General features: G+C 37.5%; 1 protein-coding gene across 1 annotated transcript in view; it reads right to left on the bottom strand.

Moving 5' to 3' along the window:
- The window catches only part of TMEFF2 (transmembrane protein with EGF like and two follistatin like domains 2), a 291379-nt gene that overhangs the window by 58873 nt on the left and 212191 nt on the right, over positions 1-20315 (bottom strand). The window contains exons 6-7 of the mRNA XM_055398363.2: positions 1037-1185; positions 58-117 (exon numbers count right to left, since the gene is read on the bottom strand). Coding sequence (XP_055254338.1) covers positions 58-117; positions 1037-1185 — 209 coding nt within the window. The remainder of the gene's footprint in view (positions 1-57; positions 118-1036; positions 1186-20315) is intronic.

Below are 20315 nucleotides of genomic sequence, written 5' to 3'. Positions count from 1 at the left end.
TTCCTCAGAATTCTTTAATAGCAGTGCTCATATTTTGTAGCAGAAAATATTATGTACCTGCATAATCTGTTCTTGCATAATGCCCATCTTCAGATTTAGTAGTTGTAGTTGTGTTATCTGTATTAAAAAATTTAACAATAAAGATTGATTAACTTGTTATCCAGATATCTTTCTAACAGTATTTTCATTACAATTAAGGAGTTTTCAAATATATTTCTAAGCAATCTTTACACAAAACAGATTTACAATATCAATTTCTGTTTAAGAGTTACAAATAGAAAGATACAGGCTTTCTAATGCTTTGGGTAAGGAGAAGTTTCAAACTATAAGTGAGATAAGTTGGGTAAAAGAATGACAAATCAAAACCCAAGAAAATATTTGTTTCTGAACAAGAAACAAAATAGAACATTCTGGGACATCCCAATTATAAAAATGTACTTGACATATTTTTATTGACTCAATATATAAAAATGGTGTAATTTGCTTTGATTTCAATGTTTCACAATAAATCTTTATATTCTTTCCTAAAAATGATTTTAACTTCCTTTTTACCCTGTTCAAGGAGTATATCTACAATCTTTTGAATATTGGACTCAGTGTTGATGGCACTGTGAAGACGCAGTGCCATTATACAGGAAAAAAGTATGGACCGTTGCCAATAGGCCCTATAATCACCACAATTGCTACAGTGAAATTTACTGTACATTGTAAACCAAACTTGTCTTTCAAAAATGAAGTCCCTGCCTAATAAGGGAGTATCTCCACTTTTCATTTCTATGTAAAGACTGAGTGAAGAGAAGTGAAAGTCACTCAGTATGTCTGATTCTGCGACCCCATGGACTACACAGTCCAGGGAACTCTCTAGGCCAGAATACTGGAATGGGTGGCCTTTCCCTTCTCCAGGGGATCTTCCCAACCCAGGGATCAAACCCAGGTCTCCCACATTGCAGGCAGATTCTTTACCAGCTGAGCCACAAGAGAAGCCCAGGCAAAGACTAAAGATATTCTTTAAAATGAATTTTGGTGTGAGTATTACCTTGACATCGACCCAATGACATGACTTCAATTTTCTCCTGTTTCTGACATGACGCTTCTTTGATTTGACATGCATTATCATAAGATTTCCCATCAGAAGCACACAGGGGATTGAAGTTGGTTTGAGAACAGTCGATGTTGCACACACACCTAAAGGGAGAGAGAAATAAAATGTGCAACATCAATGGTGTTGTTACATTATAAATAAAACACAAAGAAGAAGAATTGCTAGGTTGGCAAAATGCAAGTTGGCAAAATTGAATTGTATCCTTCCAGGGGAAGTTCCTTCACTCTTCTACCTGAGATGAAAAGAAACATAGAACTAATCGAAAATAATTCAAAAGACTGAGCAATGGATAAAAAATAAAAAAGGGGAAACTCAGAAAATAATCATCAGTTAATCTCTGCCACTGGAACTTTTAAAATATGTACATAAACTTCCCTGCTGATGCCTGCAGAATTTGAATAGGTTGAAGTAGCCATGAAATTCTGCTTTACAATTTCCTTAAATGAAATCTACTGTGTTACTTCTTTTCTCAGGATATTTGAATGGTGAAAGCTTAAGGAAAATGACTCAGAGGACATTTCAGAGAATGTACACATGGAGATTATTTGGAATGCAATCAGGAGTTAAATTTCTTCAGCATATATGAAGATACACATAAGATGTGCTAAACAGGAATGGTCAGTGGTCCTTAGTATTTTGAGGAGATCACCAAACCCTTTGAGAATCAAATAAACGGTATAGACCTCTCCTCAGAAATACTGTACTCGAGTAAACAACTCTGCATAATATTTTAGGAGTTTCATGGGCCCCTGGTAGTCTATGCCATTAAACTCTTTCCCAAATACATACTACTCTCTCTGTTTTCAGTTTTAAATAAGCTGATTATCACTCATGATTTTAATAGATTTCTTAATAAAAATAAAAATTTGGTGAAGTAATGAAAATTAGTTTACTTGAATTAAGAGAATTAGATATTTTAAAGCAAGCTTCTTAGGATTTTTACTATGTCCTCGTAACTTGCCGTATTTTACAATCTACTTTTTCACTCAGAATATTGTGTTTATGTGTGCAAATATGTTACTGCCTTAGAATATAAGCTCCTGTTTAAAATTTTTATTAATATTTCTATTACTTTTCTAAACAGATAAGATTCTTGAAGTGATGAATCACACATTTTACTTCTGTATATTTTACTTGGAGCTAAGCATAGGATGTAAGGATAACAAAAACAAGCAGCTGACAACATGCTGGGTTCTGAACACCCATTGCTTTCTTTAATCTTTGCAACAGCCACTTTACAGACCAATGATATTACGTAAGGTCAGAGAGCTAGTAAACTGTGGGACAAGGACCCCCCACAGATGTGTTAAACTAAAATACAATTCCTTTCTGCCCACCACAGGCTGTGTATTAGTTTCCTGGAAAACTTTTAAACATAGTTGTTTATAAGCAGGTTTCTGGGCCTCTTTAGATCTGGGGCAGGGGTAAGCTTAGGGTTCTGTATTCTTAGTTAATGAGCCTGGCATCAGACTCACTTCCTGGGAATCACTGCTTGATTGGTTTGTTGACTGAGTGAGAGAGGGTTTGTCTACACACTAGCGTCTCTCAGAGTGTAGTCTTGAAACCATCTGTATCAGAATTCCCTAGATCTCGGTTAAAAATGTTGGCAGATAATGTGCTAATCCATTTATTATTATTATTATTATTATTTTTTAATAAGAGAATTACTCTAGGAACACTTGGTTATTTTTAATAGTTCACTTAGTTACAAATAAGAGAGATGGCAACCATCTCTAATGCTTAAGTCACTGAGAGCGGTGTTCCTACCTTGGCCGTGATGGTGCTACATGATGACAGCTACTGGGATCACAATATTGCTTCTTTGGTTGATTCTTGGCATCTGAAAAATGTGAGATCAGGAGCTGCTACATGTTCAAAGAGCTTTTGGTCCTTGTGATAAAGAATTGGGAGAAGTGACTTTGTAGCTCAGGCTTGTTCTCAATACAGAGGAAAGGGGACAGATTTTTGTATTTTTAAAAAGATAGCTTCATTTATGCTGAGGACACTTGAGGTTTTGACTATTGTTGTGTTGGACTCTAGAGACCATCCCCTTGAAAGACACTGAAATAATTATCTGTTAGCAGCAGCAGACCAGAGAGGAAGGTATGTGAGAACCTATGAACGTCGAGAGCAAATTAGATAATATATCAAGAGGTTTTCAGGTTTCTCCAAGTTGAATACAAAGAAATTCAGGGATGTACATCACATATAATCTTACAAAAAAAAAAAAAAGACTGGCAATTCAGAAATCCATTTGATATCATAACAAAATAGCAAATGAGAATAGAGATGGAAAGATAAAATTTGGTTGAATTGAACTGGCCAGATTCAACATTTCAGTGAAGAACCCAACTAAACCATAGTACCGATAAATTAAATAATTATTCGGAAAGTCTAACAAAATCACCCTTTTCCAGTGGGCTATCTCTTTTTTTCCCTTTGACTGATCTGATCTTAGTCTCATAGACTTTTTGCTGCCAATACCTTCTTCCCTTTCCTTTTCCAGCATTGCTCGTTCAGGAATATCCTTTCAAGGTTTGTTTCCCCTTTGGAAATTCCTCACTCTTGCTGCCTCAAATAAAGCCTTTCAGGAAATGGCTAAGAAAAAATGTACAGACATTTGGCATTTCTATTCTCATCTCAAAAGGAGGACCTAGATTCTTTTAGGTGAAAGTAAGATAAGATTTTGCTATAAGCTTCAGGCAAGCATGGGTTACACTCATCTTTTCTCTATAGTGTCATTATGTAACACCTCTCCTCCTTCATTCCTCCTCTTTGAGCCTTGCCTATGTTAAATAAATTCATGACTATAATGAATTTGCTCATGAATTTCAGCATCAATTGGAAGTTTGAAATCTATGGAGAATATTTTTCTTTCTTTGAATAAGTGGAAGAAGCTTCATTGATTGCTGAAATGGCTTAAAAACTATGTAGATCAGGGAAAAGGAAACATTGGAATGGGCTTAAAAAGACCTAATATTTCTACATTATGAAAGACTAATGAATTCTGATTATATTATCATTATTTACTATATTTTTTGTACTTAAGTATATTAGGCTTAACTAGTTAGAAAACCATGCAGGATTCCAGGATCAGAGTCTCAAACCCTAAGTCCATTTTGACTTTTATCAGTAGTGGCTAATCTTTGTATTCCTGCCCTGCCCAATACCTTTCACACACTAAACTTTTAGTAACTGTGGTTTCAATACATACATAAGTGAAATGAATGAACAGAGCAAAAGGATTTTATATTTTTAAGGAAAGGATAAAATTAATCCAAATTCTCATCACTCTACTGCCATAAAAGTAGACATAGGGTAGCTAATAAATATTTTTCTTTTCTTGCCAAATATTAAATGTCCTCACTGAAATCAAATGAATATTCAGTTGAATTTAAGAATAATGGTAATAATAATAATAGCTTATTCAATGACAGTGCCTGTCCCAGTGTTATATGCTTTATATGTTATTACTTCTTTGATCCTTCTATCTCTATGAGGTAGTTACCATTACTATCTCTATCTTGGGCTTCCCTGGTGGCTCAGATGGTAAAGAATCCACCTGTAATATGGAAACCTGGGTTTGATCCCTGGGTTGGTAAGGTCCCCTGGAGGAGGGCATGGCAACCCACTCCAGTATTCTTGACTGGAGAATACCCAGGGACAGAGGAGCCTGGTGGGCTATAGTCAATGGGGTTATAAAGAGGTGGACACAACTGAGTGACTAAGCACAGCACACAGCATTTTCGTCTTACAAATAAGAAAATGTAGGCTTGGAGAAGTCACACAGCTTGTAAGGAGAAGAACCTAATTTCAGATATAGGCAGTCTGATGCCAAAACATGCACTGTTCTACATACTGTTCAGTACAATGAAAAACAGAAAAGATCCAAATTCCTGCTGTTAACTAATTAAAGGAATACTTTGGATGAATAAGGCTTGAAAAATAAAGTTATGTCTACTTTTGGAATATTTATCATGATTTTATGAATTTAAATCATGTCGACTCAGTCTGTCTTCCCAAACAAGTGATGTTGTCAGAGATTATTAGTGAATATGTGAATTAGTGAATATGTCAGAGACTATTAGTTTTAAAAAATTCTGAACAACATCTGGTATTAGAATGAGTGACTGAGATGTATTCAATGCATCTGATTATTTAAGGCATCAGTTGTTCAGAATATTTTATCTTTAAAGAAACCTTATAAAAAGGTGGCTCCACAGAAAAACACACAGACAGGCACACATGAAATGACTCTACTGAAATGACAAAATCTAGCACTAAATCCAAGTCTCTGCTTCAAAACATAGAAAGAGTCTGGAAGTTCTAGAAGCTCATATTCATGGCACAAGGGGGTTTTGTGTGTTTATGCGAGTGAATGAATTTGTGTGTGTATGTACGTGGAGAGGGGGCTGCCTGGTGGCATTGACTACATTGTTAATGTGCCTATTCTTTACTTCATATCTTTACCTTTCTGCAACTTTCTCAAGGGAAATGTGTCTCTTTTACCTTTGAATTTTACCTAGTACCTAGGACAGTGTGTCATAACAAGTCTTTAATAAATGCTTGCTGAATGAATTACTGAGATAATGGCAGGATGGAGGTGGAAAAAATTAAAGAAAATAGTCATTGTCTAGACATCAACACATAGGAGAGAGAACCATTGCTATATTCAGATAAACTCTCACCTAACTTTGTACGACTTGGCACATGGAATCTCTAAGGAAGGAGAAGGACCTTGAAGAACTAAGGTTCACCTCCCTTCTTTTATTTGTGTCTACACGGACAAAGGAAACAGAGCCCTCATTAGCCCTTAGCCACTTCAATGGCATAGAAGTCCAATTATAATATAAAAAGATGTTTTCAGGTTACTACTTATATTCTGTGGTATTTGGGTGCAGTTTTTAAGAACAATTTGAACACGGAGGTGACTTGTCAGTTTAGTAATGTTTCAAACTATTGAAAAATATAAGACTCTGATAAAAAAGGTGACAGAATTATCGTATTAATGATGAGAATGTAGGTGCTTTCACAGCTTATGTAAATTAATCCAGGATTTTTCTTGCTATAGAAAGAAAAAAAATGAAAGGTGAACATTTTTAAAAACAGAAACTACCCCTTCTTCCCTGCATTTGGCAAATAATTGCATTATTATTCATTCTGAGAGGAGTAACTGGTTAATTATAGCATGTCACAAGGATTTTATATGAGCCAAGAATTTGTAAGGCTGAGGGCTGCACGGATGCCTTTAAGGTTTTTGTGTTTTCTTTTTTTTTCTTCTTCTTTTTTTTTAACCTATCTCAGTCTTTTTGACACTTTGACACTGCGATTACATAGATCTCTTTTCTTCTAGGCTACAAAGAAGAAGAATCAGCCCTACTTGAAAATAATAATTTCAGGGGTCTCTATGTGGAAATACTCCCCTCTGAAAATCCTTCAAAGAAAATTAACATTGACTGAAAACCTTAGCTCTCTGAATTGTAAGAAAGAGAAACATCCAATAATTTTAAAAGACCCCTTGATGGAGTGAAGAATCTAAATTATACTAAATAAAAGGTGCTATCTAAGACAACTCACATACATTTACAACTACCCCATGAATATTTCGGGGTGTCTGACATTTAGTTCTCTACCTCTCCTGAAATGTCTCTTCCAAGGATGTTCTGAAATGAGTTGAAAACAAGCCTTTCCCACTGTATTTAAGAATGACTCGTCATCCACCAGAGTGAGAGGATGCGAGTGCTGCCAGGTAGCACATTACTTATTCATGTGTCTGTTTTGTGGCTGCCCTCTAATTTCAGTAGATTTTGTTTCATCTATTAAACATGCCTGTCACTTATTCCTCTCCCAAGGTCCTTGATCTGGTGTCCATTCAGAATTTTACCATACAACACTCTTAATCAGTTTGAAATATCCCACAAGAGGTTTTGATCTACAGTTAGTTGCACTGCAGTGACCGTGATTTCGGGGCTGTTTCAGACCATGACTGGTTTGTTTCCCTGGAGCTTGTCTGTCTCTGAGGTTACGATGCAGAAGCCTTCTGGCCCAGCCAGTAAATGAGGTCAGAGCTGCCGTCAGTGTCCTCTGTCAGAACTGTAATGGATGAGCTGCATGATATTAGTAACAGCAAAAACAGTGTGTACCTTTCATTCAAGAGTTCTGTGATACTTTATATGCATTTATTCAATTTTCATGTCACTCCTTTTGATAGAACTTGATTATAAGTATTTTACCTGTAAAGAAACTAAAGAAACAACTGAATTGTGGGCAAAAATGAGCTAAAGAGATGTGAAAATTCATTAAAAAGTTAAACCCTCTATACAGAGGGTGGAAAAGTGCTGACTGGGAGGTGAGATGAGGAAGTCTACTGTGTTGTTACTCAGGTGACGTATGTGAGCTTGGGCCAATACTTTTTTTTAATTTGAGAAAGGCAATCTTTTTTGTTTTAAAACCTAGGAGGAAGGAGCAACGCCCTTCTCCAGACATGGAACCCAGGATTACAAGGAGGAGGACCAGGCTTCCCTTGCACATGGAAAAGATTCAGTTCCTATAAATGTCTATCTATGGGGCTTCCCAGGTGGTTCAATAATAGAGAATCTGCCTGCCAATGCAGGAGATGTGGATTTGATCTCTGGATTCAGAAGATCCCCTGGAGAAATGAATGGCAGCCCATTCCAGTATTGTAGCCTGGGAAATCCCCTGGACAGAGGAGCCTGGCAGGCTACAGTCCATGGGGATGCAACTGAGTCAGACAGGACTTAGCAACAACCACAACGATCTATCTATAAGGATTAAAGCACAGAAATTGGCCTGTTAGATAAAAAGAACTGAGGAAAAGTATAGAACTACAGATAGCAAAATCAATGAGTATCTGACTGAAGGGAAACTAAGCTGAGAAACGCTTTCCCTAGGTGATGTCAGAATTTTCAAAACCAGAATCACATATTTAACAGGAGGATCAGTTCCTGGGAAAGAGACTGATGACCATGTATTAAAATAATGTCTAAAATAATAAAAGTAGATGAGAATGACATTGGAGCTCATTTTGTATCAAATTGTGTTTAACAGAGGCTTGATCACTTACTAAATTTATGGCATTGGACTAGTTATTTAACTTCCCTAAACCTATGGAAATAGTTTATAAATGTACATAAACTGTTTAACACTGTTTCTAGAAGTTGTAATTACCTAATAAGTATTGGTCACCATTAATTTCTTGACTTAGTGGTATACAACCGTGGATGCAGATCAAAACCTTTTGTGGAATAGTTCAATCTTGGGCATCAACCCAAAGGTTTTCACTTAGGAGGTCTGATATCAGGTCAAGGTAACTGTAGTTGTCAAAAATGCCACAAGCGATTCTTATGTGCAGTTGTGATGAGTTGCAATCATAGTAAACATTCTTTCTTACCCTGTAACACTAAGATATTTTTCCAAATTTAGTGTAAGATTTGTCATGGGAAATTCTGATGCATTACATCTGGGCTGGGACTCAGAAATCAGTATTTTAAGCAAGTTTCTAAGGTACTTTCTAAGGCTCTCTCTAAGGTAGACAACTTGCATAGTCTCTGAGAAATCTCAGCCACACCCTTCTTCTCTTTCTCTTTTATTCCATTATAAGCAATTTAATATTCTTGATTAATGTACATGTTTCAGTTACACACCTTCTTCCACATGCTTTAGGTGCTGTGTGTGTGGTTTCAGGTGACAGGGACAGGTGATTAAATGCACTGATTCCAAAACATCCATGGTGGAGAAATCAGAAGGACTGATTCATGAAGTAAAACCAAGGTGGAGTGATGAGAAAGGAGATGAAACTCTGGAGGGGCCCCCTTGTGCCAGATAGTTAGCTCCAACTTCCACATGACTCCCAGGTTTAATGCTCACAAGACAGGAAAGATAAGGCTTCCCTGGTGGCTCAGATGGTAAAGAAAGTGAAAGTGAAAGTGAAGTCGCTCAGTTGTGTCTGACTCTTTGCGATCCTATGGACTGTAGCCTACCAGGCTTCTCCGTCCTTGGGGTTTTCCAGGCAAGAATACTGGAGTGGGTTGCCATTTCCTTCTCCAGGAGATCTTCCCAACCCAGGGATTGAACCCAGGTCTCCCTCATTGCAGGCAGATGCTTTACTGTCTGAGCCACCAGGGAAGTCCATAGAACCTGCCTGCAATGCAGGAGACCTGGGTTGGATCCCTGGGTTGGGAAGAGATCCCCTGGAGAAGAGAATGGCAACCCATCCAGTATTCTTGCCCGTAGAATTCCATGGACAGAAGGGCCTGGAAGGTTACAGTTCTTAGGTTCACTAAGAGTCTGACACAACTGAGTGACTCACATTCTTTCACTGGGGAGGATACCACGGAAACTGGATTATCTCAAAAGATAGGTAGGATTTAACAGACCTGTGAGGAGTGAACGGCATGAGGAAATGTGTGGAGGCAGACAGTGCACTGGGTGTTGGGGGAACAGGAATAAATCAGTCTGATTGAAGTGAGCTCCTCCCAGTAAAAGTGGCAGAGTCCAACCCTCTATAGTCAGATGATAAAGGGCCTCAATTCCACTGTGAAGAGTGGTCTTTATTTTCTAGGCAATGGGGAGTCCGGAAAGCTTTTTGACACAGGGTGATGAGAAGGTCAACATGACGAAAGGGGTACTTTAGGAAGACAAGATGGTAGTGGAGCACAGGCAGGGAGAGTAGTCACCAGGCTATCGCCATCAGCTCAAGGGACTAGCAAGGAAAGCTCAGGAGTGAGGCAGTCATTCAAAGGAAGGATCAATAGGGCTTGATCTTTACAGCATATTATAGCAAAGCACGAAAGTGAGAATGTTACCCTCATGCCTTTCCTGCTCTACTCTTTCCTGCTTTTTTCCCTGACCTGAGTTCTGTTCCAAATCGGAAACTTGGGAGAAGAGCAGCCAGGCTCAGGGAGGCAGTTGGGTGTGGCATTCAGGAAGGCATTCTTTCTTCTCCTGGTGGGGACAGTTTTCTTCCTTTGCCCCTGGGACAGAGGCAAACAGGGTTCTATCATGATGGAGATATCATGGAAACACCCTTCATTGCAGTTTAAAGAACTCCTCCTTGTATGAATGTATACTGTTGCCTGATTCCAGGACTAATTGAAGATGACTATGGCAGCAGATATACATTAATGCCACTGCCTCAGAGAGCAGACAAGGCAGACAAGGCTCCCTCCAAGGCTGTGAGTGCTCCCTCGCCCCTCTGCAATGTATAACATGTAGCTGAAGCAGGATTTAACTCGTGATCCATTTTCACGTATCACAGTTGCATCTTTCTCAGGATTATTTTTTCCTTTTTGAAGCAGCTGCATTTACATCTTAAAATAATCAGAGCAAACAATTCTTCTTATTCATATACATTTTTAAAAGTTTCTTGAAGCAAAAATCCCTCATTAGCATCATGTGTATGTATGCTCTTGCTCATTAAGCTAGGAAACATAGTCAATAACCAAGGGTGACTTTTTGATTACTAAGAAGCATGGTAGCTCTGACTAGATGTGTCTTAGTACACAACAAAGTCAGAAAGCATGAAAACCCCAGAATAAAAAGTTGGAAGGAAACACAATATGATGAAAAAAATCTCATTTGAATAACGTTATAGACTGAATTCCCACTCCTTCCTGTCGCAATCCATGTTGAGTGTTCCAGCACTTTCCTTGAGGACCAGCTGCGGGATTCCCACCCCTCTTCAGCCAGTGAGGTGGCTTCATGTTTGTATTTTACAGACTGGCCTTCTGTTATGCTTTCACTTGCCAAGAGACTTTCAGGAGTAAATATGCACCAACATCATTACCGTCTAGATTTTCTAGAAACCTGCAATTTGATATCATACCCTTGGATTTAATCCATGAGATATAAGAAACAGTAAATGAAAACTAGCTCTGCATTGTAGTAAAATTGTTAGTATGAAAACATTGTCCATACATTGCTCAGGTGATTTTCATTTGTTTATTTAATTTTTATTTATTTTCCTATAAGGACACTCATAATATTTTTTTCAAAGAAAAAAAGTAGTCTTATTTGATGATCTGAGCATATCTCCTTTTATTAGGTAAGGTCAGCTTAAGACCTAATATGTTTTCCTTTACTCGGCTCTCAGGGAGCTAAGAAGCTAAGCGTAGTAAGTATGTGTGTGTGTGTGTGTGTGTGTGAATGATGAGTGATAAACAGGAGCAATAAAATATCTACCCAACACGTTTCAGTCAGTTTGATTGATCTTATGATATAAAGGTAGGAAAATAAGGTGATATTTGTATAATTGAAGTGTTTCCTCACGATATTAATTCTCAGTGTTTTTGCTACATGTTTTTTCCAGAATGATGTCCACAAAAGTTTACACTGTTATAATTGAGTGTAAAAAAAAGTGTCGATTAAATTATGCTGGCATGAACTAACAACATTTATAATTAAAACTTGTATCAAATGATCTCCTATTATGATTATATAATCTTTTATCTTCCACTTATTAATTTTAGGGTCATTTAATTTAAATTTGCTTATAAAATAATATTTAATACATATTATAACATGCTATCATAAATTCCATTATTTGACAAATAAAAAACATAATTGCACTATTCATAAGGATGCTATACACCAACCCTGAAAAGAGAAGAGGGGAAATATGATTAAGGAAGGAAGATGACTTTATCTGTAATGTCTTTAAACAACTTTGCTAAAACTAGGTGGTGGATGCACATGTGTTATATTTTTGATAGTTTCAAAATAAAATTTAAAATATTAAATTTGACATTTTGTTTAAATGTCAAGCTTAGCAAATATTTGTTGCATTGATTTAGATCTAGATAATTTATTTCTGAATTGTTTAAGCCACATAAAAAATATATGGGCATGGAGAAATTCCAGTGGATTAAAATGTGTCTTTGTAAATAACAACTGTTTAAGATTGAGCTTCTTATGTCTGAATAAAAATGACTTTCAAGCTGAGTTTGTTATATGAAGGGAATCATCTCCGTCCTTCTCTGTTTCTCTCATCTTACTTGTTCACCCACTGAAATGTTAAACTCACAAACACATGGTGGCATTTTAGTTTACAGGCCAAGCCAGCATTCTTCATTGACTTCCTGCAGTGTTGCCGGTGCGTTTTGATGCTCTGAAACAGGGCTGTAGGCAGAGTTGGCAGCCAGAAATAGTCGTGAGCTATTCAAAAACCACTGGGATGAAGGACTTTAAGTAGAGATGTTTGAACATTTTGCCTTGAAATAAGAATGCTTCAGAGTTTCTCAAACATATTAAGCTTTAAAAGGTAAAAAGGTACAGGATGTGTAAATATCTCCTGCTTTGAACTCCTGATAAGGTCTTCTTCTTAAAGATGTTTGGAAGGCTGCAACTATTACTGCCACTCTTTTTTGTTTCGTTTTGTTTGTCTTTTATTCCTAGGCACATGCATTTTCATTTATCATGGCTCTCACTGAATTCAGTGTAACTTCACATGCATAGCTGAGCATTTACTTGGTGCCAGGCACTGGGCTAAACATCAGAGACACCAAGATGACCCATGTGATCCCAGATGGTAACAGAGATCACAATGAAATGAGAAAAAAGTATCCACAAAACAGTGTCACGTCATCAGAGTTGGCATGAACAATGTTTTGAGAGCATTGAGGAGAAACAATGATTTCTACCTGGAGGATCCTGAAAGGTTTAGTGGAGAAGGTGATGCTTGAACTAGAACTTTAAAGAAGAGTAGAATTTTAACAGGTGGTTTCCATGGTGACTTGTAGGAGGAGAACTTCTAAATCGTTTACTGCACTGAAGATATCTCTCTGACAGGATCATTTCTCATTCTTTTCCCTCTGTTGATTCTCTCCCATGTATTCACGATGAAACATTTTTCATCTTCCCTAAAACTAGTGTCTCCTGTTTCATATTAGAAATGAAAACATATGCCTCCTGTTTGGGAACCCAGAGCCATAGAAGCTTCTGGAAATCAGGCCAGGTCATTAAAGGAACCTTGCACCAGGAGTCAGGACACTGGGGCCTTTGGCATTCTTGCTCTCTAGCTGCTGGGCATCTGCCACAGGATACTGGAGGACATGTGTACAAGCGTGCTCAGTCATGTCCAACTCTGCGGCCCCATGAACTATAATCTGCCAGGCTCCTCTGTCCAGCTGACTAAATATGATAGCTACAGTGGTCAGTTCTAAAATTCTGATACTTTGTGTTCTTATATTTGTATTACCGAGCACTTCTGTTTATCTAGCACATCCTCATTTCCTACCATCTTCCCAGTCTTTGCAGTGTCTTCTCTGTTAAAGCCTCTACTCAATGAATTTGACATTCTCCTCGAACTCAGTAATTTGCAGATAGCAGACATTTTACACATAATTGTTGAATGAATGAATGAGAATTCTTGTTTGATTTTTCAACATTTCCTTAATGTTCTTCTAATTGGTGAATTACTGAGTGATTCCTAACTGCCCAGGACTCCAGCTATGTTCTGTGTCATCTGAGAGTGCTTTCTTCCTGGGGCTGTTTATTTCCTTTGCTATGTTGCTGGCTGTTTCATCATCTGTACTCTTACTCACTTGCTCTCCATTCTGTCCTGTGTCATGTCTCCCCACAGTTTAGTGGAAAGATCATGGACATTTCTATGTTGCTATTAAGGTCTCAGCCAGACATCTGTACCTAATAAATGCTTGTTGAATGAACAATAAACCTGAATTAAAATGTTTTTAAAAAATTATTTCATTGAGGTATAGTTGATTTCGAATGTGTATATTTCTGCATAGCAAATGATTCAGTTATATATACATTCTTTTTCATTTCTTTTCCATTATAGTTTATCATAGGATATTGAATATAGTTTCCTATATTCCTATATTTCCTATATTCCACATTCAGTAGGACCTTGTTATTTATCCATCCACTAAAAAATAATTTGCATCACAATCCATCCCTCCACCCTGTCCCCTCCTTGGCAACCACAAGTCTGTTTCCTATGTCTGTGAGTCTGCTTCTATTTTGTAGATAAGTTTATTTGTGTCCTATTTTAGATACCATATATAAGTGATACCATATGGTATTCATCTTTTTCTAACTTACTTCACTTGGTGTGATCAGCTCTAGGGCCAACCATTTTGCTGCAAATGGCTTATTTCATTCTCATTTTATGACTGAGTAGTGTTCTATTGTATATATGTACCACATCTTGATCCATTCCTCTGTTGACGGATATTTAAGTTGCTTTCATGTCCTGGGTTTTGTAAGTAGTGCTGCAGTGAACACTGTGGTGTATGTATCTTTTCAAATTATAGTTCTCCTGATATATGCCCAGGAGTGGGATTGTAGGATCATATGCCATTGAGTTAAAAAATCTTAATTTTGTAATTGACTTGACTCATTCGTAAAATGTGGAAGATAACTCCTGGCTCATAATAATACCTATCTCCAAAGGTTGCCTGAAGGTATGAGTGGAAAACAAATGAAAATAACTTCATATGATATTTGTTGCATGGCAGGTTCTGTTGCCTCACTTGCTCATGAGGAATTAATTCATCTTGTATTAAATTGGTTTAGTTCATTCCAGTCTGGCCATCACTACATTATCTTTCTACTTACACCTAACTAATCATTGGCAAATAAACTTTGATCAATTGGATAAAAGAACTATTTGCCATGTATATTTATCTAAAATCTATAAATTGAATTTTTTCTGCCATGTTTGGAGTACAAGACTAATGTCTCTTTTGTTTTTTGCTTAAAGAAGAAACTCAATAGATAACATATCTAGTACATTCTATTTTAAAGATGAGTTACTTGGCACTGTCTTATAGATTTTAATAATTTAAACTTTTATGAATTCTTAAAATACGGAAGCCATTAGCTTATTTATCTGATTTTCCAGAAATATCACACATCTTGGAAATTCTAATACCATTGTACTGAGTAATGCTAAAAACAAGTTTGTCACTCCTATTCCTAATTTTTGTAGTCCTGGTTATTTCTGTCCTTCCTTCTTCCTTACCTTTCTCTCTTTCTTTATTGCTTTCTCTCTCTTCAAATATTTAAGCCAACAAGAGAGAGAAAGCAATAAGTAGGGCTTCCCTGGTGGCTCAGGCAGTAAAGAATCTGCCTGCAATGTGGGAGACCCAGGTTCGATCTCTGGGTCAGGAAGATCCTCTGGAGAAGGCAATGGCAACCCAGTTCAGTATTCTTGCCTGGGAAATCCCACAGACAGAGGAGCCTGGTCAGCTACAGTCTACGGGGTTGCGAAGAGTTGGACACGACTGAGTGACTAATGTTGTGCATACAATCTAAGTCCTGTGGACAAAAATTATTATTGCCATTTTAGTAAACAAAGAATGCTGCTTGACATTCTGATCAGCTACTCCTGTTGCCCACCATCAAGCCATTAAGCCATCAGCCACTGCAGCATCCTCCCCCAGCCCTAGCCACTGGTGTGCCCTGAGTGGAATTCAGGGTGGAGAAAAAAAAGATACTGGCCCTAGGTAGTTAAGATACATATCAAAAGAATAATTTCTATGAGATCAAATTCTTTCATTTTTCCCATACATAAAAAGGCACTAAAGTCATTAACTTGGGATAAGTAGGTTTTCTTTTTTTTTGTTTTAATTAGCAGTAGTCTTTTGAGGTTCAACATGTTTGGGTTTTTCTTCAGCAAAAGTTCCTGTATTTCCTGGCTTTTCCCTGAACTCTTTGGAACAGTTCCTTAGAGTTATCAGAGAGGCTTATTCTGGGCTATAGTCCACAGTAAGTCTATCTAATAAAATGTAATTTTTAACTTTCAGCATTTTATTTTTTTCAGTTAATAGTACTTAAGGAAAAAAAAAATCCCTGCCATTCACAGAGCTTACCATCTAGCAGAGAAACTTGCTTTTAGAACATGGAGATTCAAGACAGAAATGTAGAAAACATGTTTTTAAAATATCAGTTTGTTTCAGTCACTCAGTTATGTCTGACTCTTTGTAACCTTATGGACTGTAGCACACCAGGCTTCCCTATCCATCACCAGCTCCCAGAGCTTACTCAAACTCATGTCCAATGAGTTGGTGATGCCATCCAACCCTCTCATCCTCTGTCGTTCCCTTCTCTTCCTGACTTCAATCTTTCCCAGGATTAGTGTCTTTTCCAATGAGTCAGTTCTTTGCATCAGGTAGCCAAAGTATTGGAGTTTCAGCTTCAACATCAGAACTCCCAATGAACATTCAGGACTGATTTCCCTTAGGATGGACTGGTTGGATCCCCTTGCAGTCCAAGGGACTCTCAAGAGTCTTCTTCAACACCACAGTTCAGAAGCATCAATTCTTCAGTGCTCAGCTTTCTTTATAGTCCAACTCTCACATCCATACACGACTACTGGAAAAACCATAGCTTTGACGAGATGGACCTTTGTTGGCAAAGTAATGTCTCTGCTTCTTAATATGCTGACTAGGTTGGTCATAGCTTTTCTTCCAGGGAGCAAGCATCTTTTAATTTCATGGCTGTAGTCACCATCTGCAGTGATTTTGGAGCCCAAGAAAATAAAGTCTCTCACAGTTTCCACTGTTTCCCCATCTATTTGCCACAGAGTGATGGGACCACCTATAAGATGATGTAAATGTATATATGTGGAGACAATATAAATGAAATGACAGGTGAACCTACTTCTACTCACAGTAGAAACAAACTCAATTTATAGATTTAAGATTAATGTACACGTCACAACATGCATAAAGTCACATTGAATTCTTTTGCTCTCATTTATTTTTTCATGCTAGAGTTACTTGCTAACGGTGCTATTCTTTTTATTCTAATTAAAATGTCTGCATTTCTATTCTTAAGCATGGCTGTGCAAAATGGTCCTGCTCTTGGCTTTATCTCAGAAGGCTTTTTAAACTGCATAATCAAAAGTGGACTTTTCTTTCAGTAAATGGTTACTATAGGAATACATTATGTTTTGTAAAAACAATATTTTGAACTCTTCTAAGGGCTTCCCTGAGAGCTCAACTAAGTTGGCAAAGAATCTGCCTGCAATGCAGGAGACCCTGGTTCGATTTCTGGGTTGGAAAGATCCTGTGGAGAAGGGATAGGCTGCTGCTGCTGCTGCTAAGTCACTTCAGTCGTGTCCGACTCTGTGTGACCCCCATAGATGGAAGCCCACCAGGCTCCCCCGTCCCTGGGATTCTCCAGGCAAGAACACTGGAGTGGGTTGCCATTTCCTTCTCCAATGTGTGAAAGTGGAAAGTGAAAAGTGAAAGTGAAGTCGCTCAGTCGTGTCTGACCCTTAGTGACCCCACGGACTGCAGCCTACCAGGCTCCTCCATCCATGGGATTTTCTAGGGATAGGCTACCCACTCCAGTATTCTTGGGCTTCCCTTGTGGTTCAGGTGGTAAAGAACCTGCAACATGGGAGACCTGAGTTCGATCTCTGGGTTGGGAAGATTCTCTGGAGAAGGGATAGGCTACCCACTCCAGTATTTTGGCCTGGAGAATTCCATGGACTGTAGAGTCCATGGGGTCGCAAAGAGTTGGACATGACTAGTGACTTTCATTTTCACTAAGGAGAAACATCATTTTAATGAAACCAACAAGGTATTGACTATAACAAATACTGGGGCTATCATAAGTTATCTGAAACTTGGCAATATTTTTATTATTTTAACTTTATTGTGACTATATATTTCATACAGTCTATGTTGGGGATTTAGAGCATGGCAACCCACTCCAGTGTTCTTGCCTGGAGAATCCCCATGGACAGAGAAGCCTGGAGAGCTACAGTCTATGGGGTTTCAAAGAGTCGGACATGACTGAGTGACTAAGCCCATAATAGGGATTTAATTTATCCTTACCCATTTTACCCATCCATTTTATAAGCTATAAAGGTTGCCTATCTATCTTAGGCAACCTAAATTACAATTTCTTTGAATTCAAAATGATATCTCTTATCACGTATCTTTTATTTTTTTTCAAAATAAGTACATTTATGTGGCACACTATGAATTGGAATGAAAAAGTATAGAGAAATGAGTAAAACTACATACACATTAAAAGTTTTCTTCTCTGATATGGAAAAATGAGAGGCTAATCCAGAATTAGGACACTAAAATGCTAGGAATTAAAAGACAGCTAAAGATGAGTGTACATACATTCTAAATCACCAGGGAAATGAATGAGACTGAATTACTCTCTCTGTTTCTACTCTGCCTCCCTAGAGTCAGTTCACAGAAGAGCCAGAGTGATGCTTTAAACATGTAAATAAGATTAAATCATTTCCTTGCTCAAAACCCAGCAAAGTCTCTCCATGGAGCTTAGGATAAATTCGATGGTTTGTACCATGGTTTATGAAGCTCTACATGATCTGGCCCTTGGCTACCTATTCAATTTTATTTCTTATCAGTCTTCTCTCCATACTCCAACCACATTGGACTGTTTACTGTTCTGAGGACATACCAAATAAGATTGTGCCATCAGAATTGTTCACTTACTGTTCCCTCTGTCTAGAGTGCTCTTAACTCAGTTATTTGCATGACTCAAATATGACCTTTTCAGAAATGCTTTCATTGACCATGGTATCAATATCAGCATTTCCATTTCTGAATCCTAACATTATATCACATACTTGATTTTTAAAAATTGTCTGTTTTCTCCACCTCAATATACGCTACATGTAGAAAGAGACTTAGTCTGTTCTGTTCATTGTTATATTATTCAGGTCTAGAACAATATCTGACACATAATAAGCACCCAATAAATATTGTTGAATAAGTGAGCAAATAAATGAATACACCAGTTCAGTTCAGTTCAGTTCAGTCGCTCAGTCACGTCCGACTCTTTGAGACCCCATGAATCACAGCACACCAGGCCTCCCTGTCCATCACCAACTCCCGGAGTACACTCAAACTCATGTCCATTAAGTCGGTGATGCCATCCAGACATATCATCCTCTGTCGTCCCCTTTTCCTCCTGCTCCCAATCCCTCCCAGCATCAGGGTCTTTTCCAATGAGTCAACTCGTCGCATGAGGTGGCCAAAGTATTGGAGTTTCAGCGTTAGCATCAGTCCTTCCAGTGAACACCCAGGACTGATCTCCTTTAGAATGAACTGGTTGGATCTCCTTGCAGTTCAAGGGTCTCTCAAGAGTCTTCTCCAACACCACAGTTCAAAAGCATCAATTCTTCGGTGCTCAGCTTTCTTCACAATCCAACTCTATCTGATTTCAAATATGCTTATATATGCAGATATGTACTATTTTAGTGGTTTAGACAAAGTTTTTATTTGAATTATGTAGTTAATTGATGAAATCATATTTTTGCTTCAATTATCAAGAAAAGCATTTCTTCATTTTTATGTACAATAAATATCTGTTAATTTTTGTTAAATGCTTAGCTTGTAGTGGATGTGCAATAAATACTTGCTGAATAAATAGAGTACTTACCACATACAAGATATTAGACATTTTGGTATTTAATTGCCTAAAAGAAAATGGACCCACACCTCCTTGTTATGGACTGGGTTATTTTAAACATAATGATGAATTTTGTATCCCAAGGATCAATGTTCAATAATTAGTATGAATGGTAAAAGTCCCCATAGTTTGACAGTCCCTGGCTACATGCAATTCACATTTTCATTATCTCTGTACCTTCTGGGCATTGAAATTCATACAATATCATTTCAATCTTTTTTTCTCCCATCGAGGTGCTCAAAATGGTTTAGATTTCCTCTCTGTCAGAATCTTCTTATTCTGAACTAAAACTCAATCAGCCTTGTTTCTTTTAATGATTATTTAATTTGTACCAACTGTTGCTATTGCTATCCTTTATATCATCTATCCTTCAAAATATGTCAGTGTTTACTGCAAAGGTAGAAAATGATTGAAGGTTACTGTCTGCTGTAAGCCTTAGCCAATCAAGCAGTTTCTTCATCTTTAGGCAATTCAGTATGTGTCTAATTTAAGTAATTTGATCATTTGATGATTCTGATCTAACTTCCAATTATACTTGTATCAACAGATCTATTTCACTTCAAAGATGCAGCATCAGCTACTGAAAACTGAATAAATGGATCTGTACTGGTTCAAAGTACTTTCTGTAGATTCAAATATTTAGATAGAACAAGGAGAAAAGTGTATATCAATTTATGGCTTATATGAAGCTATTACTAAATCATGAATTGGAATCAGAAGACATGTTAAATACTGCATAAATATTTTGGAGTAAAACGTGTTACCTTTTCCCAGG

This window comes from Moschus berezovskii, chromosome 2, assembly GCF_049115385.1.
Source record: "Moschus berezovskii isolate FMDL1 chromosome 2, NW_MosBer_1.0, whole genome shotgun sequence".
In the NCBI taxonomy this organism is placed as follows: domain Eukaryota; kingdom Metazoa; phylum Chordata; class Mammalia; order Artiodactyla; family Moschidae; genus Moschus; species Moschus berezovskii.
The sequence above is the reverse complement of the archived record's forward strand: the minus strand, read 5'-3'. Positions and strand labels throughout refer to the sequence as shown.